This window comes from Gracilinanus agilis, chromosome 2 (assembly GCF_016433145.1).
Source record: "Gracilinanus agilis isolate LMUSP501 chromosome 2, AgileGrace, whole genome shotgun sequence".
Classification (NCBI taxonomy): Eukaryota; Metazoa; Chordata; class Mammalia; order Didelphimorphia; family Didelphidae; genus Gracilinanus; species Gracilinanus agilis.
This window is the reverse complement of record NC_058131.1, coordinates 464876653-464899834: the sequence shown is the minus strand read 5'-3', so window position 1 is coordinate 464899834 and position 23182 is coordinate 464876653. Positions and strand designations below refer to the sequence as shown.

General features: G+C 34.2%; 1 protein-coding gene across 1 annotated transcript in view; it reads right to left on the bottom strand.

Moving 5' to 3' along the window:
- KCNH5 (potassium voltage-gated channel subfamily H member 5) overlaps positions 1 to 23182 on the bottom strand; it is a 520057-nt gene that overhangs the window by 63363 nt on the left and 433512 nt on the right. The window contains exon 10 of the mRNA XM_044662009.1: positions 2993 to 3189. Coding sequence (XP_044517944.1) covers positions 2993 to 3189 — 197 coding nt within the window. The remainder of the gene's footprint in view (positions 1 to 2992; positions 3190 to 23182) is intronic.

Sequence of the window (23182 nt, the reverse complement as noted above, 5' to 3'; positions counted from 1 at the left end):
CTACCCTTTACTTAATCATCTTCCTTTTTAATTTTCCTCATACTATATTTGTATTCATGTTATGTATGGCACTATCTGGTAGAAAGTAAGCTCCTTAAGAGGACAAGGAATATCTCAATCTTTTTAAAAATCATCTGTGCTCAAAAAAAAAATCATCTGTGCTCAGCAAAATGCCTTGCACATAGTAGGTGCTCAAAAATGTTTGTTGAATTGCAAATTGGCCTAAAAAAGAAACATAGCCAAGTGTTTCATTCTTTCTAAGAAGGTGAATAAATCTAGGATGGTGCCCTGTTAGATAAGAATGGGAGTAAAAATTTAGAATTTATTAGTTTTAATATTAGTTTCCTCAGCCTCTGTTTCTATAGTACTTTCCCATATCATTGTAACCTAAAAACAACTACTATGTTTTCTTGGCAAAGAAAACTACATGCCACATTATTTTCTATGTCACACTTTTGATAAAAAAGAATGTGTGAAGATATATATATATACACATATATATGTATGTATATATGTATGTATGTGTGTGTGTGTTTGTTATATATTGTTCAGTCATATGGCTGTATTCAGCTCTTTGTGACTCTGGACCATGGCACACCATTCTTGTTTGTGAGGTTTTCTTGACAGAGATACTAGAATCGTTTGCCATTTCCTTCTCCAATATTGTATGTGTATGCACATACACATAGAAATAGATATAATTTTGTTAAAACCTTCTTAAATCTTAAAGCTATATTAAGATTTTTGGAGAACCCAGTAAATATCTAACCATGATGACATACATAATGGGCAAATAAAATACTCTGAAAACTTTAATGAACATCCTTTACCTAAGAAGTTGGGCTGGAGGTAAATGTCCTTTTTCGATCCAAAAACTCAAAGCTTTTACTCCAGAGCTAGCTACCACGAGGTTATTTTAAGCTTTATTAAATCAAGGAGCAATTTTCCTCACTTATACTTCCTTGATGCATTCTCAGTGTATCTAAACTTATTTGAAACCATTAAAATCTGTCATAATTCACTGGGAAATGCTCTGGCATATGGCTTCATTTTTAGCAGTATTTTATAAAGTATCCATTTTTATATCTTAAACAAATAATCGTGGGATGAATGGTAGTTGTAACAGAAACATTGGAGTTCATTAAAATTACATCCATTTCTGTTGCCTTTATAATTTATATCTGAGCCAATTATAAAGAAATTTCAAACTCCAATTTCTCTTCTTACCTAAGTGAAATTTCTAAACTTAACCATACCTCTCAACCACCATTTCTTCCCTTGGAACCCTAAGAAACCCTAATTATGTTTCATTCCTTCTTCAAACCTTCTTTTCTATAAACTATAATTGTAATTGTTTCAGTAGCATTCAACTCTTTCTAATCAAATTTTGGGGTTTTCTTGGCAAAGGTACTAGAGTGGTTTGCCATCTCATTCTCCAACTCATTTTACAGATAAGGAAACTAAGACAAACAGGATTAAATGACTTGCCCAGGGTCACACAACTAGTTAGTATCTGAGGCCAGAGTTCCTCTGACTCTTATTAGCTGTGTGATCTTGGCCAAGTCACTTAACTTCTGTTTGCCTCAGTTTTCTCATTTATAAAATAAGAATTATAATAATGATAAATAATACCTATCTCCCAGGCTTGTGAGGTTAGATTTTTATAAAATACTTTGAAAGCTTTTCAATATTGTTATTATTTATTGTACTTCATAGGTTTTATATATATTATTGTATTTATTATACTTTGTACCCTGCTAATTTCTGTTGTCTCCTATAATCAATTTTACATTTGATTACTACTAATAGGGAAGGATTTTGTAGTTGCTATTTTTATTGCTATTCATTGTTGTATGGGAAATCCTTTTGTGAAAACTTCTGCTGATGCAGATCAGCAACTCACTGGGAAATTAGAGAATTGATTTGTTCATCACAACCCAGCAACTTTGTGCCAGAGGCAGGTCTTGGTACAAGTCTTCTGGACTATAAAGTCAGTCCTTTCTCCACTATGCCATGCTGCTTCTAAAGTGGTTTTAGTCATTTTAAATGCTTCACAAAAGCAGGCAATAATTTATGATGGAATTCCTTAGATGCAGTTATCCAAAATTATGTTTCATTATTAGCTATAAAAAAAACTATCAGTGCTGTCCTATGGACTGTACATCAGGACTAGGAGTTCCATTCATATAAATCAAATTTCTGTTACATTCATCAATAAAAGATACAAAGGCAATGAAGAGAGAAATAATGAAGACTATGCCCTCAGATGAAAGGTTCCCTAAACTGACAGTACTTGTAAGATATGAGATGAAATATTCTTTTTTTTTTAATTTTAAACTCTTAACTTCTATGTATTGACTTATAGGTGGAAGATTGGTAAGGGTAGGCAATGGGGGTCAAGTGACTTGCCCAGGGTCACACAGCTGGGAAGTGGCTGAGGCCGGATTTGAACCTAGGACCTCCTGTCTCTAGGCCTGTCTCTCAATCCACTGAGCTACCCAGCTGCCCCCAATGAAATATTCTTTTAAAAGATAATGTGATCTTTGGATTGACTATAGGATGAACAGGAGGGTTTTGAGAAAGACAGAAATGTCAAATAGTCAACAAGCTTTACTCATCTTCTCATTAAAAAGCAGGTATTTATATATGGTGAAAGTGTAAGTCATTTGGTTTTCTATTAATTTTATTTTTGGCATTAAAAACACTTAGAAAATTATCCATTTTAAGTGGGCCATTAATTTATCCTATGACTTAATTTTTTATGACTTGTTTTTCTTAGAAGACAATAAAATTCATATTTAAATAACACATAGTAAATCTTTCTTACCTTTTTGTGCCCCTAAAAAATTAAAAGGAAGCAAGAAGTTGTGTTATTTTATCCTTAGAGGGGATGTAATACTGCAAAGCTAAACCAAATCCCTGCTGTTCATCTCCTATGTTATGACAGGTTATTATCATTATTATTAGCATAATGAACGTAATACAAACATACCCTTTTCCTTAGATTGCAAGTGAGAGTGAGATTCCTTGAGAAGGAATTTGCAAAAGCTGTGTAGAAGTCCAGGACTTTGAGCAAGGCTTCCCGCTTGATGATGTGTAAATCACAGTATGTTAGCGCCCGGACATTGGCACAAGCATGGGCAAGGGTGGTTTCCTTCCAGAAGATATCTCCAAATACATCCCCTTTCCCTGGAAAACATCACAAAGGTTTTATTGAAGTAACTTGTCTCTACTGCTATCTTTGTCATAATCATGATACATTACTCAGTCCTATATATTCTACCTTCAGAGAACACTTAAAGCTTGAAAGTATGTTATATTTAGACATATATCTTTAGACTATTTAAACACAATACCATTAAGAACCATCAATGTTTGACAAGAAAATCCAAAGATAATCTAAAAAGAACTTTGTTTTAGCAAATAATTGACACAATCAATTTAAATAGTTTCCAACATAACTCCAAGTATGTGAATTTCTACTCTGCCCAGTGCACTGATATGCAGAGTATAAAGTAAAAGAAGATGTATATTCTAATGTTGCATCTGACATGGACTTTTTTACCCTAAATGAGTCATTTAACTACAGTTGCATCAAGAAAATCTTTTAGAGTATAAATTAGAGTTGCCAATTTGGGGTAGAGGTACAAGTTTTCTGTCTACTCTGGATTAAAGATTTCAAAATGAAAAAACATGGTGCTAAGTAATGAAGATATGAAGATAATTTAAAAAAAAACAAACAGTGATACCAGAAAGCTACCAAAGAGTTGAACTGTCTATTTCATTAGTTCTGTCCTTGAATTCTAATGGAAGTGATAATAAGTACAGCTATACTTTAACAGAAACTCCATATATTAACGCATAATTGTAAGTAATTAAATTGGATAACTGATATGACATAAAGAATTCAAAATGCTAGGTGCTCTTGGTTTATTTACTAAAATTAATAGCATATTCAATAAAATAATGAGAAAGCAAGCATACTTATTAAAACAAATAAAAACTCATTGGTAAAAACTCATTGATTCATTGTTTCATTTTTATAAGAAACAGATTTAGAATTGAAAGAGACAGTAGAGGTCATCCAGTCAAATCTCTTCCTAAAGGCCTAAAGGAGTCAGGTAACTTATTCAAGTTCATGCAGATAGTAATAAAAATAGGATTTGATCCCAAGTATGCTAACTCCAAATCCAATCTTCTTTTTACAGGTACATTTTTAATGGTTCACTTAAATTCTGGATCTTCTTTTTTACTTCAGTCCAGAATAAGCTATTCATTTCTAAAAGCCAATAGCATCTCATGTTTTCATTCTTTCAAAAATATGCATTAAGAATGAATAAGACAAGAGGCAAATGACATAGTTACAGATGGCTTCAGAGTTAGGAAGAACTGGAGGTTCAACCACTGCCTTAGGGAATATATCTGACTGAGAGACCAGAATGAAAAGCCAAAAGAAAACTATCTCAATCTGATCTCTTTAAAACTTTATTTAAAGAAAAAACCCACCAGAGTTCTCCTAGGCTGAAATTAACTAACTCCCCAGCTACTCTGAATCTCCTCCAATTCAAAGTTCCCTCCCAAGCACAGGATTGGTCTTTATTAGACCAATCCTGCACCTAGAAGTGGGGAGGGTGAAGTGGGGAGGGGGGCAATGGTCTCCCCTAGCACAGGATTAGTCCATCCAGAACCAATCCCACACCAGGAAATAAGGGTTATGGTTCCTCCCCCAGCACAGGATTGGTTCATTGAAGACCAATCCCACACCAGGAAGTAAGGGGGAGGAATCCCTAGGCCATGCTGGGGAATATGGTTTCCCCAGCCACAACAGTTCAAAACCCACAAAAGCAAGGTACTTAGTCTCTCTGCTCCAGGCAATTCTCATACTAGAGAGTTGGAGGTGGAGTGAGGAGTACCTTGGGAGATTCAGAATATAAGTGATATGATGTATACTCTGAAAGAAATTATATTCTAATAGGGGATAAAAATACATGTTAAAATGCAAAATAGTACAATGTTAAAAACAAAGAGTTATAGGAGCTCAGTGAAGGATAAAATCATTGCCAGTTGGTGACCAGCTATGGAAAAGCCGAGGTTTGAACTAGACAAAAATAGGCAGGACATTTAATTATTGTGGAAGGACTTATTATTATACACAGTATTCCTGTGGTGGATGATCCAAAAGGCAATGGAAAAACATGTAGTGGGTGCAAGTAGGTTGTAGCATATCACCAATGATGATATGAGTCTAGGAAATAGTGTAAAAGTCATTGAGGACAACCTGAGCAAAAAAGAAGGCAGAGCATTTATGAGCTGCATGAACTTAGTAAAAAGCAACAGTCTCCATGATGAACTTTTATTCATCATATATTAAAAGGTCTAGAGAAGACTATGAATAATGTGCTGCATAGGTTACCTGGGAGCAGGTGGATATAGACATAAATAGAAAAGAATTGCACAGGATGAAAAGTTATGGAAAGGTTGAGATCTCTACTAGTTGAAATACCCACATTTATAAAATAAGATCATAGAATTGTAAAGTTATGATTAGAAAAAATTTTAGAGGACATTTAGTCTAACCCCATCATTTTAAAGGTAAGAAATGGGGGCCAAGACAGGTTAGGGTCACAGGAGTAATAAATAGTAGATCTGGGATTTTAATCAAGGCTCTCTCATCCCAAATCCAGCATACTCTATTGTCGCAAGGTTCAAATCATGTATCTAATTCAACTAATAAGCCATTTATTATGTACCTACTATAGGTGTATGTATGTATGTATGTATGTGTGTGTGTGTATACATACAATAAAGGCAGCTGTGACTCTGGAATAAGGAAAACTTGAGTTCAAATCTCATTTACAGAATCATGTCACAAATCCTGAAATTATTTATCTTATTATCCTTAGAAGTTCACTCATTATCACTCATTATTATTCACTGGAGATAAGGGCTCAAAGAATGAATCAACCCTCTTTCTATATAGGATTAGTTCTTTTCTTTGTACTCTGGATATCTTACCTTCTAATCTCTTTAGATACTTGCTACCATGCTCAACATCTCTTCAATGACTTCAATCTGTCCTATTCCATTGCTTCCATTCTTTCTATCTGGATTCATGTATAACTTGGTCAATTTAATTTTTTCTTTAATCCTTCACTTAGCATTACCTTCCCCTCTACACCTATATATGAATTATTTGTATATATAAGTGTGGCTGTACTGGGATTAAGCTTGCTGATTCTGTTAGGAGATGGAAGAGCAATAAAAGGAAAAAAAAATATAAGTCCTGATAACAAACTGCCTTCACAAATTTGGTTTGGGTCAGTGCTGTAATTATTTCACCAAAATATTAAGTCAATTCATTGCAAAAATTTAATCATTATTTCTATGTCAAATTTATAATACTCTAAAGGTTAGACCGGCTGAAGTTTTGTTTTAATTGTTTAGAGTGAGAAATAAATGTTTTTTCTCACTGAAATTCCTACCTTCATTAGCCTCATCTGAAAGTTATAAAGAGGAAATGTTTAGTGCTAGATTTGAATAAACTAGAAGGCTTCAAGTAGGAACTTAGTTTCAGATAGTATATCTGTCTTCTGAGGACTAGCCAAGCTAAATTTGGAAGGCTCCTCGCCTGAAGTCAGACCACTAGAGAAGAATTATTTTTTCAATCTCAGAAATTCATTATATGTTCTATTGCAGGCATGGAGAAATTTGTTTTGCATCAGTAGAGAATTTATCCTCATTGATGAAATCAGGAATATTTGAGAAATTTTGCAGTAAAAGAATAACTTTCTAAACTCCTCCTTTTCTCAAATGCTGTTTTTTTTTGTTTGCTTTGGTGTTTTTGTGAGTTAATTCTATAGAATAAATTTTAAAACATAATATCAAGATACCACACACAAATAATAACTAGGATTTACATAAAATTTTAAGGTTTTGAATGTCTTACAAATATTGTCATTTTATTCTAAATATAACTCATGGAGATAGGTATTATTATTCTTACTTTGAAGATGAGGAAATTAAGGCAGAAAGAGGGTAAGTGATTTGTTCAAGTCCATCCAAACTAATAACTGGTTTTGAACTCTATTCTTTCTGATTCCAGGTCTAGCACTCTACCTACCTTTTACTGTAACAGTGCCAAAAGTGCAAACACTGAAATTCCAAATCTATAACATAGAGAATGTATTTTTAAGTAACATAATTTCCTTTGCCAACTTCAATAAAAATTTCATGATGAAAATTGATGAGACATTAGAAAGTTGAAATAACACTTTCCCTTTGCAAGTATTCTTTCTCATTCAAAAATTTGTGTGGCAATTAAAGAAATGATCAACATCTTACTTTTCTGAATTCAGTTTTTGATAATATACGCTTGCTGAAATATTTTAAACATGTTTAGCATAGACAATTATTAGCTGTGTGATCTGGGACAAGTCACTTAACCCAGTTTACTTCAGTTTTTACAAAGAATATACACTACTACCAGAATGGATTTATATCAGGAATGCAGGGCTAGTTCAATATAAGGAAACTATCAGCACAATTGACCATATAAATAACAAAGACAACAAAAACCATTTGATAAGTTCAATAGATACAGAAAAAAAATCATCAAAATATAATGCCAATTACTGTTAAAAATGTACTTAGAGGGCAGCTGGGTAGCTCAGTGGATTGAGAGTCAGGCCTAGAGACAGGAGGTCCTAGGTTCAAATCTGGCCTCTGACACTTCCCAGCTGTGTGACCCTGGGCAAGTCACTTGACCCCCATTGCCCACCCTTACCACTCTTCCACCTATAAGTCAATACACAGAAGTTAAGGGTTTAAAAAAAATTTTTTTAATTAAAAAAATGTACTTAGAAAGCACAGGAATAAATAAATTTTTCCTTAAAATGATAAGTAGTATCTTTCTAAAACTAAGAGCAAGCATTATCACTAATGGGAATAAATTAAAAGCCTTCCCACTAAAAGCAAGGAAAAAGCAAGGATATTCATTATTCATATTGGAATTAAGTATTGTATTAGAGCTACTAGCTATAGAATTAATACAAGAAATTAAAGAAATAAGCACAGGCAACAAAACAAACAAAACTGTCACATTTTTACAGATATAATTAACTTAGAAAAAAACTAGAGTGTCGAAAAACCGAAACCAATACAATTAACAGTTCAATGAAATTATAGAATAAAAAAGTGAGCCCACACAAATCATAAGTGTTTCTGTATATTTCCAATAAAGTGCAGCAGGAATAGGGAAATTCCATTTAAATTCCATTAAATATCTGGGAGTCTACTTCCTAAGATACCAGGGAATTATCTGAACACAACAAATACTAATTGTTCATAGGTCAGCCAAGAAACAAAAATGACTACTATCTAAATTAATTTATTTATCCAATTCCATATTAATCAAACTACCCAAGAATTATTTTATGGAGCAAGAAAATATAATGATAGAATTCATCTGGAGAAATAAAATTAAAAAAATTTCAAGAGAATTTTTTTAATGGGAAAGGAGAGAGCCTAGTAATACCAGATCTCAAACTGTACTACAGGGTTGTAATCATCAAAAAAAATTTTGGTATTAGGTAAGAAATGGAAAAGCTGCTCAGGGTAACAAATTACATACACAATATACAGAAAGAAATGTGCATAGTAACCTTGTTTAATAAATCAAAAGAATCTAGTCATTGGGCAAAAAAATTTCATTATTAGATAAAAATCTGGTAGGAAAACTGGAAAGAGGTCTAGAAGAAACTAGATGGAGACAAAAATTTCACAATGTATACCAAAATAAGTGAAAATTAATGTGTGATTTAAACATAAAGGGCAATATTATGCACAAATTATTATAGGCAACAAATAACCTATCAGATATATGGATATGAGAAAAGTTTATGATTGACCAGAGATAAAGAGGCTCATAGGAGGTAAAATAGATAATTTTAATTATGTAAAATTAAAAAGTTTTTGCACAAAAACAATTCATTTTAAATTAGATGAAAAATAGAAAACGGGGGGAAATCTTTGCAGCAAATTTCTCTGAAAAAGAACTTTTTTCTAAATGTTTGTATAAACATTTCTAAATTCATTTCTAAGTTCATTTCTAAATGTTTATTTATATAAAGAAAATGAAATCTTTGTCAGAGTAACTAAATTAAATATACAAGAAAAAAAAAGCCATTCCTCAATTGATAAGTGGTCAACAGTAATAGGCATTTTAAAAATTTATTTTTATTTTATTGAATAATTATGAAAAATTTTTTCCATGGTTACATGATTCACATTCTTTCTATCCCCTACTCCCACCCCCTCCCATAGCCAATGTGCAATTCCACTGGGTTTTACATGTGTCATTGATCAAGACCTATTTCCATATTATTGATATTTGCACTAGGGTGATCATTTAGAGTCTGCATCCCCAATCATATCCCCATCCACCCATGTGGTCAAGCAGATGTTTTTCTTCTGCGTTTCTGCTCCCACAGTTCTTTCTCTGGAGGTGGATAGCATTCTTTCTCATAAATCCCTCGGAAATGATTTGGATCATTGCATTGCTGCTAGTAGAAAAGTCCATTACAATTGATTATGTAATAGGCATTTTTCAAAGGAAGAAATCCAAGTTATAAATAGTCATTTGAAAAAATGCTCTAATTCAGTAATAATTAAAGAAATGTAAATTAAAATAACTCTGAGGTCCTACCTCATAAGCATCAGATTGGCTAATATCACAAAAAAATGGAAAACGACAAATTCTGTCCACTAAATCACTGTTGTTGACGCTAGCTAATACAACTATAATGGAAAGCAATTTGGAAGCATGTCCCAGAAAATATTAAACTGTCTATATCCTTTGACCCAATGATTGTTCCTTGATCTATTTCCCAAAGAAATCAAGGGAAGAGGGAAAAAAAAACCTATATTTATAAAAACAGTTATAGCATCTCTTTATGTAGAGTCAAAGTATACATACTATATAGCAACTGGAGAACAACTAAGCAAATTATGATATTTGAATGTGATGTACAATAAGAAATAATGAAAGCAATGGTTTCATTAGAATCTAGGAAGACCTGTAAGAACTGATACAAAATGAGGTGGACAGAACCAGCAACAAAGTAACAATAACAGTATAAAGATAATCAACTTTGAAATATTTAGTAAGTCTGATCAATACAATGATGAACCAAAGGATTCATTATGAAACATCCTATCCATTTCCAAATAGTGAAGTGATGGTCTTAGAGTGCAAATTGAATTATTTTTTATTGAAATCAGTTAATTCAGAAATTTGTTTTACATGACTGCATATGTGCATAGGGTTTTATTTTGCTTGCCTTCTCAAAGAGTGGGTAGATTAGGAAAGAGAAAAAACTTGGAACTGAAAAAAAAATCAAAGGTCTCTGTGCTTTCTTAAAAAAAATGGAAAGAAAAATAAATTTTAACCTCTTAGTTTCCACTTTCTCATTTTCAAAATAAGTGAATTGGACCAGATGACCTATGAGGAACTTTCCATTAGTAAAAAACAATCTACAGTACCTTATTTGAGTGAAAATAAGCTAAAAATTTTCTAATTAGATTTGCCAGACAATTATTTGCCTGATTTTTATTTTATTTTACCAAAAAAATGAAATTCAAGGACCTCATTTATAACACAAAAATACATTTTCTTCCAAGTGCTTCTATAAAGCTAAAAGATAAATTTAAAATTAGATATGTCTCTACCAGAGTAAATTATCGTCAAACCTAGCAGCCTAATTTTCGAAAACTTACATAAAATTTATCCAGCATATATGCAATTACCATGAGTAATTTTTCGTCTTTTTCATTATCCATTTTTATGTTCATTCACAGGATCACATAATATATGACTAAATGAGATTTACAAATATACTGAATAATATATGTGTGTGTGTGTGTGTATGTGTGTGTGTGTAATCTTCACATTATTTTTAGCATGCTTTCAATTCACAGGTGACTTCTGAAATACTGGAAGATGGACTGTTGTGTAAATTATTCAATTTATCAAGTTAACTTGCTTCTTCCAGGAAAGTAGTGCAAAATGATGCTGAATAATATGAAGATGTTGGATGAAATTGTGGATGTATGGAGGTATGACACATTAAAGGTAAAAGGAGAGCCTTTTCATTCATCCTCAAAGATCTGCCCTTGAATCTTCAGACAACTACAGAATTAGATACCAGTTTTTAGGTCAACTCCCACTGTGTCCAAGTACTCTTTGCTATAACCATTGAAGAATATAAGAGAACTAATTTCTCTCAAGTCTATAATTAGTAGAAAGTATAGCATTCAGTATGAAAGATGTTATTTGTTTTATTTATATACTTCTCAGTTCTTTGCATCAAGCCTTATGATGTATATCACGGCAAGATCATAGCGAGCAGGATGCCAAGGTAGAATTTCAAGTAATTTCAAGAAGTCCAAAAATGGCAAGCTACTGGGAAAAAGAAATCAAGGCTCTAAAAATATAGGCTAATTCTTCCATTATTATTAGTGCACTACTTTCAACTTGAAGGCTTCAATTTCTGGTGCCACAAGGTCAAAAGTGATAATTACAAATTATTCAGTGAGGCAAACATGTACAAAACAAAATTAAGTGGGAAATGATCTCAGGTGCCAGTGGCCAAATGGTAGAATAAGTGAGCTACTGAATCCACAACATTTGAACTGAGTTAATATATGTAAAAGTGGTTTGCAAATCTTAAAGAACCAAAAAAATACAATAGATTATTGTTATTATAGATTTTATATATTACAGTTCTAGATATTATGTATAGAATATATATCATAGTAATCTTGAGTGAATTAATAATCTTTAATGATATTATATTTATTATTTAAGTAAAATACTAATTTACTTAAATATTATTTATAATCCTTAAATAACAATTGTCTTTTTCCTCTATCAGTGAATCCATTTGGCCTGATTATTATGCCATAGCACATTATTAAGGACTTATAACTTCATCACATCTGCTACTTCCTCCATTGATACTGATCTTTCTAAGACTTGATAGTCTTCAAGAGTTACTATAGTCAGTAAAATCATCTAATGGACAATACTAAACAAATGGGAAAAAAACTGTCCAATATATATAATATATTGAACAAATTTTCTAAATACCTCATATTAATTAGGAAGGGATACGTAGAGTAACATGAATAAGGACATAAGATCATTGGTTTAGAATTAAAAGAATCTTCATAGGTTGTCTCATCCAGCTTCCTCTCTCTAATTATGAGAAAATGAAGCTCAGTGAGATGGCATTCAAACCTGGATCCTGTCATTATCAATCCAATACTCTAGTATTTTTTTTAGCCTTTGAGAGTAAGGTAATACATTTCTTGTCCATGGCATTAATCAAAGAGTATTTTAGTGGTTTGAAAGTGATGAACTTAAAATGAGCACATAAGTTTTCACTAAAAATTAAAATATATGTACAGTACTAGAAATACTCACTAAGCATGCTAGGAATATAATCTCTACATTCTTTTAGAAATAAAAACAAAAGAAAAGTATGGTCCAATCTAGGTCAAAAAGTTTAGAACACTTCCCCCACTCTCCTTTGAGCAAAAAAACCCCCAATAGATTGTAATCATGGGTAAATTTCATCATAATACTTCTGTTGTCTAGGAAAAAGAATGGAAGCTCTACTATATGTTTCATTTTATAATATTCTCATTAGTAAAATGAGGGAAATAATATCTCTCTACCTAACTACTAGGATTACCAAATGAAATGGGATTTGTAAAGACATTTTGAGGAAAGTATAAAGCTCTATATAATTGTATAATGCAATTATTATCATTATTATTATGAGACACATCACTATATATGTATAGGAGAAATAATTTGATCAATTATATAACAAAATTCATTGAATCATGAGCCATTTCAAAATTACTTTTAAAAACTACATTTCATCTCCTTGGGTATCTGAGTAGAATGTTTTATTAAAGCACTGAGTTAGAAGTCATGAAAACTATGCTTCCTTTCCTACTCCAACATTCACCCACCTTTCAAACCCTGAATATGCCATCTAATACCTATGACAGACTGATTAGTCAATTGGTTAACAAACAAGAACATAATATGTTTCAGGAACAGTGCTAAGCATGGAAATATGAAAAAAAATAGTCCCAGGCTCGTAGGCATTTATATTCTGTTAGGGAAACAACATATTGACATAAGCAAATACAAATTCATACACAAAAAATAAAATTTCATGTGAGAACATTAGCAACCAGAGAAGAATCAGGAAAAGTCTCATGTAGAAGGTAGTTTCAGCTAATATGTACAGAGCAAGAAAGGGAAGGAGGTACTATGATCAATCTCATTTTGCCTTTGAGGAAACTGAGGTAGAGAGCTTTTAAATGTCTTACACAGGTTCACAGAACTGGTAAGTGTCTATGGCCAGTTTTGAAATAAGATCTAAAGAAGTAATTAAATTGAGCAGAAAAGGGATCAAGCAACCAATTTTTTGTGAGTGAATTGGTTAAGTGTAAGATGTTGTAAGGACCTAAACTATCTCTATCATAGTTCATCACTGAAGACACAGGAAGGGTACAAAGGAAAAATGTTCCACTAAAGGAGGGCTTGGGAAAATCCTTTTAGATCTTGAAAGTGTGAAGCACTTGACTGTTAACAGGAAATGAGGGAAGACAATTATTCATGATAGCAGTGGTCACATTTTCACAGATTCTCAAAATAGCAAAATATTATTCATTCCCATTTCAATTATTTTTTTCTGTCAGCAAGAAAGTAAAAGGGCAGATTTTTTTTAAAATAAGAGAACCATAAATGTTGTTTTTTCTGAGAAATTAGAAAATATTTGTCAGAGATTGATTTAAAAAATATTTCCAGAATGATATTCACTTTATGTATTTCAAATTAACATTTTAAATCAGTTTGGTTTAAAACCTTATAATTCTAGTCTTTTACCATTTGGGGAGTGCCAGTCCTCTTATCACTCCATGGATGTGTTGATATGTAAACCAGCAGAAACAAAAAAGTCAAAACAGTTTCTCTAAGTCTACAAACCTTTTTCACACTACTGTAATGGCCAATATACAAGAAAAAGAAAAGGGAACCTTTGCAAAAAGTTGAACAAATGTCTCGGAGCAAGGCTCTACTGTTCCTGGAAAATATAGGGCACTTTTATATTCTTTGTTATAGGACAATATACTTGTCAAGGCACTGAAATACCCTGGCTATTTCTGCTACCCAGATGAATCTTTTCACATTAGCTAATTACAGGGAAGAAGTTAAAAAACTGAAAGACATTAAAACATATTAAATATTACTCATAATGAATTTATTTCTGTACTCTGTGTTTTATAAGAAAAGAGAAAGATTTAAAAAGATATAAAGTTGTATAAGTGAAAAGAACTTCAAATCGGGAGAAGGTAGAGTAGTCATAATGTCCTGGTTAGGAAAAGCTCTTAAATTATACTTCAGACTAATAGCCAGCCCTAGTTGTAATTATTCTGTTTCCATTAATCAATTCTGCCTGAGAACTTCAGGTTGTTATCTACTCATTTTGGTTCAGACTTGGTTTTATACAGTTGAAATAGGAATTTCATTTTGCCAAGGGGCCCAAAGCTTACAGTGTATAATTTATAAATATAGCAATAAAAATAATATATTCCAGGCAAGAACAAAAGAAGATGGCTATTACAATACATGTATCCCAGGCAAAAAGTGATGAGCATCTGCAAAAGGGTTATAGGTGTACAAGAATGAGTAAAGAGAAGCTGACATACATGAAAGAAATTGTGATGGTAGACATAAGATATGCCAGGCAATTGATTATGTAAGATGAGTAAATCTGTGTGAGGAGATGAGACTGACACTGAGATTAAGAGCCTCAAGTGACTAGGAAGAGGGTGGTGATCTTTACAGTAATAGAAAAACTGGGGAGAGAGAAATATTTGGGGGTAAAAATAATGAATTTTGTTTGAAGTATATTGAATTTGAATTAGAAACAGATCATCCAATTTGAGATGTTCAAAATTAGTCGATTATGTTGGAGCTCAGGAGAGATATTAGGGCTGGTTATATAGATCTGGGAATATTCTGCCTAGAGATGTTACACATATGTTACACATATTCCGAATTACGTTATATGTTCCAAAAAGTTCCCATATCAGTGATGAAATCAGGAGATGTCACGATGGATCAGTATTTTTTCTTGCTGTTGAGCCCATTTGTCAACTTGTTCCTCTGCTTCTTTTTCATCCTCTCATAGTCTTCTAAAGAATATAAAATCTTTGTTTGTCTCCATATGAGATCATAATTTTTCTTCCTATGTTCTTGGCAGAGGGGCAATATTTCTCAATTTTCTGAAGGAGACTTTTCCTTCCATTTCTACTTGTTCAGGGACAATTAAAAATATATTTTATTTAATTAATTAATTTAGAATATTTTTCCATGGTTACATAATTCATGTTCTTTCCCTCCCCTCCTGCCTCTCCCTCCTGTAGCCAATGGATTTTACAAGTATCATTGATCAAGACCTATTTCCATTTTATTAATATTTCAATAGAGTGATCATTTAGAGTCATATCCCCATCGAACCATGTGATCAAGTAGTTGTTTTTCTTCTGTGTTTCTACTCCCACAGTTCTTTCTCTGGCTGTGGATTTCATTCTTTCTCATAAGTCCTTTAGAATTGTCCTAGATCAGTGATGGGCAAACTTTTTAAAGAGGGGGCCAAAGGAAAGGAAATGCTCATCTGTCAGTCTGTTTCTAAGGCAACTCTTTTTAAGTTTCTTTGTATTGTATCCTACTCATTGTATTCGTCAGATTAGGAATAATTCCACCGGGCCAGAAAGAACATTTCAGGGGGCTGCATCTGGCCCATGGGCCATAGTTTGCCCATCACTATCCTAGATCATTTCATTGCTGCTAGTAGAGAAATCCATTAGATTTGATAATGCCACAGTGTATCTGTCTCTATTTAAAATGTTCTCCTGGTTCTGCTCCTTTCACTCTGCATCATCTCCTGGAAGTCTTTCCAGTTCACATGGAATTCCTCCAGTTCATTATTCCTTTCAGCACAATAGTATTCCATCACCAAAAGATACCACAATTTGTTCAGCCATTCCCCAATTGAAGGACATCCCCTCATTTCCAATTTTTTGCCACCACAAAGAGCATGGCTATGAATATTTTTGTACAAGTCTTTTCCCTTATTATCTCTTTGGGGTACAAACCCAGCAGTGGTATGGCTGGATCAAAAGGCAGATAGTCATTTAAAGTCCTTTGTGCATAGTTTCAAATAGCCTTCCAGAATGATTGGATCAATTCACAACTCCTCCAGCAATGTATTAATGTCAGGGACAATTTTTAATGAATATATTTGTCTGTTATGTTGTATGATCTGTGTTTCTAAATCCTCATTAGATTTTCTTATGGATCTCTATGAGGATCTTTTTCAGGGGTGATGTGCACAAAGGTATGGATCTTGAATTAGAAACTGAACTGTCAAAGGTGATTTTACATGATTACATTTTTTAAAGCAAGTTGAGGAGTTATTTCTCAAGGCTAAGTTACGGATTGCAATCTGGTCTTATTGAGCTTCTAAAGGATCACATATCTTTGTATCATAATCAGTATCATAGAACTTCTTAAACTTGGATAAAACACAAGTTGTAATTAAAGTACTATTTTACCTTGATGTCCTTTTCAACATTTATTATTTTGAATGATGCTTGCAAAGTTATAAAATTATAGATGTACTCATGTTCCAACTTTGTTCTCTTTTACTTTCTTCAAACTAATACAGACAGGGAACAGCAGGTCCACAATGATGGGCAGCTGCTGAACAAGGCTATTTGATTTTTGGATAGTTTAAAGATACTATGCCATTAACCCACACAATGATGTCTGGTCAGAGTCTTGGGTTATCTAAATAGAATACACGTTGATTGCCATTTGCCCAGATAAGCTTCAAGGCTCACTCCTCAGTGGTCAAAAGAAAGTACTGCTCTGAGGTCTATGACACTGTCTCACTACTTTTGATTCCTTTTTACCTTCCTTTAGTTTCCCCTCACTGAGCCTACCATAACCAAAAAAAAAAACACTAAGTCTTTTTCAAGGAGCTGTCAGACTAGGTTTCTTCTGTCAAATATAAGTGCAGTTTATTTTCTGAAAGCAAACTCATACTTAGGGATCCCATTCTTATTCAATTTTATTGTATTTGTTTCCCATTGATAGGAATTTGAACCCAGATTCTGCAATAAAACTATTTGCTTTTCCCTCCCAGCTTTGTGTCATCAATATGTTTGATAAGCATACTTTCCAAATTTCCCTTAAAATTACTAGTAAAAACATTTCACAAGAGAATCAAATTCAGAGCCTCTTGAGAGGCCTCTAGAAATTTCCCTCCAAACTGTCATACTAGATTATATGTGTGTGGGCATACATATGCACATGCATGCATGTGTATGTATTTTAAGTTGTACTTAATATGAATTCATGGTTTTTCATAAAATATTTTTATTTTGTTCTTTGAATCTGGAAATGTTTTTACTTATTGATTGTTAATTTCCTGAAAAGGTAAAGGAAACTTCCCTCTAGGTTTACATTGATAACAATATGAATATGCTTAGTTGATTAGTTGATTAAGTACAATTCCAAATAATCATAAACAACCCAATTTTTTCTATCTTATCTACAAATTAATATTTAAATACTAATATAAAATCATGACCTCCATGTTTCATTGTTTTATATTTCCATGCCAAAACTGGCTTTCCTGGCTAGCATTACAATGTAGCTTTATTGAAATTATTGAAATGAATAACATTTTAATGAAATGGGGAATATTGTATGAAATGAAGTAGCATGAAGAAAGTAAAACCAAAAGAATAATAGGCACAATTGTAGCTTTAATTATAATAGAGCCATGAAGATTTGCCTGACCACTGAAATTTAGAGTAATGATAATATCTATAGTCTCTCAGTTACAACTGTGTTTAGTTAGCAAGATTAATTAGTTAAAACCGGAAGGTGCAAGATGGTACACTTACATCCCTGACCAATTTCATACCAGGTCAATCTCTTAGAAAAAATCCAATTGGGGAGTTGTCCCAAGTTTGAAGGCCTCTTCCTTCTTACCTCAAATGAATTTTTTAACATTAATATGAGAAAATCTTCCAGGTGTTCACATCAGGTGCAGTTTTGGTCCTTTTTCCAAATTCCAGAATTACTAACTATGTATTCAATAATTCAATAAGTACCATAATGCAAATGAAGACAACACTTTTTTGAATTTTGTACTTGGACATCAATTTTCTGTTAAGTCTCGTATTTTCCTCAGGAATATTTGGAAATCCTCTATTTTATTAAATGACCATCCTTCTCCAGAAAGAATATAGTCAGTTTTGATGGGCAGGTGTTTCTTGGTTGTATATCCTATTCCCTTGTCTTTCAGAATATTATACTCCAAGCCTTCCAGTCCATCAATATACTGGATGCTACTAAACCTGGTGTTATTTTGACTAGGGCTCCATGATATCTGAATTGTTTCTTTCTTGTTGTGGCAGTATTTTCTCCTTGCCCTGGTAGCTCTTGAACTTGGCTATAACATTTCTTGGAGTTGTCATATTGCAGGAAGTTATTTGTAAATTCTTTCAATTTCTATTTTACCCTCTTTATTCAAGAATATCAGGGCAGTTTTCTTGGACAATTTCTTGCAATATTATGTCTAGACTTTTTTTTGTCATGACTTTCAGGTAGTCCAGTAATTCTTAAATTGTCTCTCCTGAATATATTTTCCAGGTCAGTTGCTTTTTTCAATGAGATTTCATATTCTATTTTTCATTATTTTGATTTTGTTTTATTATATCTTAATGTCTCATGAAGTCATTAGCTTCTATTTTCTCAATTCTAATTTTTAAAAACGGAATTAGTCCCATGACCTTTTGATCTTCCCTTTCCATTTGCTCTTTTCTTCATTGGATTTTTGTGCCTCATTTTCCAATTAACCAATTATGTGGTTTAAGATGTTTTCTTTTTCTTAGCAGATGACCTCATCTTCACTAAGAAAATCAAAGCCATTTGTCACAGGTCCCCTTATTTCCCCTTTTTTATATCTCAAAAATCTTTTATAACTTTACTAGTCATTTTCTCCCTTATCCTTGTCTCAGATCAAGAATAGGCCTTTCTAATCCTCTTTCTTGTGCCTTTAATTCCATTTCCTCCCATCTCTTCCATGAGTTTTCTCTTACTGAGAAAAAGAAAAATTAAATTATCTCTCTATTATATATGTATATCTTCGACTTCTATTAGTTTCTTCCCTACTGTCTCTAAAATGATGATTTTCCCATCTTTAAAAAAAATACTTCATTTTTTGCTGCCATCCCCTTATACTATTGTCTTATATCTCTCCTCTCTTTTCATTTCTCAAAGTGAAAGAAAAATCATTTACAATTACTTTGTCCATGCACTTTTCATCCATTCACTTCTCAGTCCCTGGAATCTGACTCCCAAGCTTATTGTGCTGACCACTCTCTCAGAGGCTATAAATAATCTTTTAAATTAAATGTGATAAGTGATTCCCTGACCTGCCCCAGAGAGCACCAGCTCCAAAGTCCCCTGGCCTTCCAGGCCTGAATGAACTCAGAAGAAACCCTTATTGGTCCGAGAAGATGGCGGCGTAGACGGAGCAAATCTTAAAACCTCCGCACCCTTACACACCGAGATAGAAAGCAATGTGCTTCGAGAAGAAAGAGGACCAAATCTAATAATGGGTCAGAGCAGGGGGCACCCTACTGCAACACAACTAAAGAGGTACACCAAGAAAAATGCTTCAATACCTGAACTATTGAGACTGAGGGCATAGAAGGGGAATCCCAGGATCCCAGGCCGCCTCCCCCACATGCTGTGCAGAGTCTCCAGAGGCTGGGGAAATCTCGGGGCCAATGGGTACACTGGTCAGGAGAGAAGGCCCTGCTGGCACAGGACTCGGGGAGTCAAACACAGGCACTGGAGAGGTGACTGGAGGAGAAAACCAGAGAAACACAGCAAAAACTCCGAGAAGATGGTGGCTTAGAGAGAGCCAAACCCCAGAGCACAGACAGCTTGGCTTCCTCATACTGAGATGGAGAATGCAGGGCTTTAAGAGGAAAGAAAACCAGGTCAAACACAGCAGATAGCACAGGGGGACCCCACTGCTGGAGAGCTCAGTTTAGAGAAAACTGTCCTTCTTGTAACCCCACCTTTTTTGGTTTTTTGTTTGTTTCTTTGTTTGTTTGCTTTTCCCTCCCCTTGAGGTTTTGAGGTTTTAGCCTCAGGGCAGACTAATCCAATCAATACAGCCAGAGAAGTCTTCCAAGGGCAGAGAAAGTAACTACAAACCTTTCCCCTGGAGGGAAGATCTTTCATCAAAGATCATTAAATACATCTGCTCAAACTAGCAGAACAAGGAAGGGAAAAAACATGAGTAAGCAACAGAAAAAGAGAAAAGAAATGACAATTGACAGCATCTCTCAAGGAAGTGAAAAGGGAATAATGAAACAGAACTAGCAGAAGAGGAAGTAGTTCCAGAGAACTGGACACAGGCTTTGGAAGATCTCAAAATTCAATTAACTCAAGAATTTAAAACTCAATTAATTCAAGAACTACAGGAACTCAAAAAACAATTAAGAGAGGCTGAAGACAATTTGAAAAAGGAAATACATGAGCTAGAACAAGAAAATAAAGTCTTAACAGCCATAATTGGCCAGCTTGAAAATGAAGCAAAGAAGGCAAAAGATGATCTACACAGAAAATCAGACCAGAAAGAGAAGGATGACCAAAATGCAAAGGGATGAGATTCAGTCTTTAAAGAACAGAACTCAACAACTAGAAGAAAATGACTTCACAAGGCAGCAAGAATATATTAAACAAAATTTTTAAAAAATGAAAGATTTGAGGAGAATATGAAGCACCTCATTGATTCAACCAAAGATCTGGAGAACAGAGCTAGAAGAGATAACTTAAGAATTATTGGTTTACCAGAACATCATGATAAAAGAAAAAGTTTAGATAGCATTTTACAAGAAATTATCAGAGAAAATTGCCCAGAAATTCTTGAACAAGAGGGAAAAGTGGAAATTGACAGGATCCACAGATCACCTCCTACATTTAATCCACAACTGACAACTTCCAGGAATATTATACCCAAATTCAAAAACTACCATACCAAGGAAAAATATTACAAGCTGCCAAAAAGAAGTCATTCAGATATCAGGGAAACACAGTTAGGATAACACAGGATCTGGCTGCATCTACATTGGAAGGACCAGAAGGCATGGAACACAATATTCAGGAAAGTAAGAGAACTGGGGATACAACCAAGAATCAACTATCTAGCAAGACTAACTATATTATTGCAGGGGAAAGTATGGTCATTCAATAAAATTGAGGACTTCCAAACCTTCATCAAGAAAAAAACCAGACTTAAACAGAGAGTTTGCTGCCCAAACCCAGAACTCAAGAGAATCAACATAAGATAATTAAGAGAATGGGGGGAGGAGAAAAAAATTCTTTTCTTTAAGGGACACAAGAAGTTCAATCAATTTATACCCCAAGAAGAAAAGAAGGTATTGGCAAATATTAAAAATTATTATTACCAACAGGGTAACTAGAAGAAGTTTACATAGAGGGAACAGGGACAAATTGTATAGGATGAAATGTCAAGAGATATATAAATATGTAAATGTATGTATGTATGTATAAATATATACAAAACTGTGGGGGAGGGGAAGAAAATAACAATAAGAAAAAAAGGAAAGCAAAAAAAAGGAATAAATTTATATTCCATAAAGAAGCATGTGGCATCAACAGGGGAAAATAACAATACACTATAAGGGTAAAGAGGTTAGAGAGAGGGAATATTCAATACTTAAGTGCACTGAAATCAACTTAGAGAAGAACAATCAGATCCATAGGGGCAGAAAATTGATTGACGCCCTATAGAGAAGTAGAAGAGTAACAAAGGGACTGGTAGGGAGGGAAGCAATACTAGGGATGGAGAAGGCTTGGAAGAGGGGAAAGCACCTAGTGGCTTTAAAGAACAATAAGAGGGGAATAAGAAGGGAGGGGGCAGAAAGGGAAGTACAACAAGGGAGGAGATTATAGGTACTTATTAAAAACAAAACACTGGTCCGGGTTAAGATGGCGGCAGAGTAAGAAGCAGCTCTTAACCTCTCCTGACCAAAACACACAAAACTCCTCAAGGGGACATAAAAACAAGTCCAGACGAACGGAGGAACCCCCACAACAGGGCACAGCATGGAAGGTACGTGGAATCGAGGCATTTCCATGCTATAAAAGGGTGAAACAGCCCTCACGACATCACGGGCTGAGTAACCACCCCACTCCCACCCCCTCCACACACAACACCTGTAGCTCCGAAGCCAGCTAAAAAGAAATAGAGCAAGTTTGGGGCACCCATCGAGTCATTGGCAGCTCCGGGGCCTGTTCCTGAGAGCAGCAAGACTTAGGACCCCATTAAGCCAAAAAAAGCAGGCAAAATCTGAGTGCGGGAGCAGGACGCTGGGCGCACAAAGCAGGCTGAGCAGAGCGCAAGCACTGCGGAGGCATGGGTGGAGGCAGACACAGCCAGGAACTAAAGCCTAAGTGGGGAACCAGTGTGGACGGATATACGACTGTGGAAGCAGCGCCCTGAGAATTGTAAAGGAACCTCCTGCAGAGGATCAAGCAAGGGGGCCCACCAGGGGGCTTGACCTTGGAAAAAACCAGAACTCAGACCTCAGGAGCCAATAGATCGCGGACAGACACTGAGCGTGAGGATAAATCTGAGAAGCTGCTGGGGTAATGATGGCTACTCAGCCTCAGGAAGTTCAGAAGAGAAAGAATAACAACAAGAAAAAGAAGTCTTTAACACTCGACAGCTTTTACACAGAGAAAATCCAGACAACCGAGCAAACAGAGGAGGAGAACAAACAAGCATCCGGACCCTCCTCAAATAAGGAAAACTCCTCACAAGCTATGGAAGAGTACAAAACTGAGATTTTGAGGAAAATGGAAGAGATCTGGCAAGAAAATAACTGTTTAAAAGGTAGAATCATGCAATTGGAAAGTGAGGCTCAGAAACCAAATGAACTGATAAGCAAATTGAACTCCAGAAATGACCAGATTGAAAAGGAATAC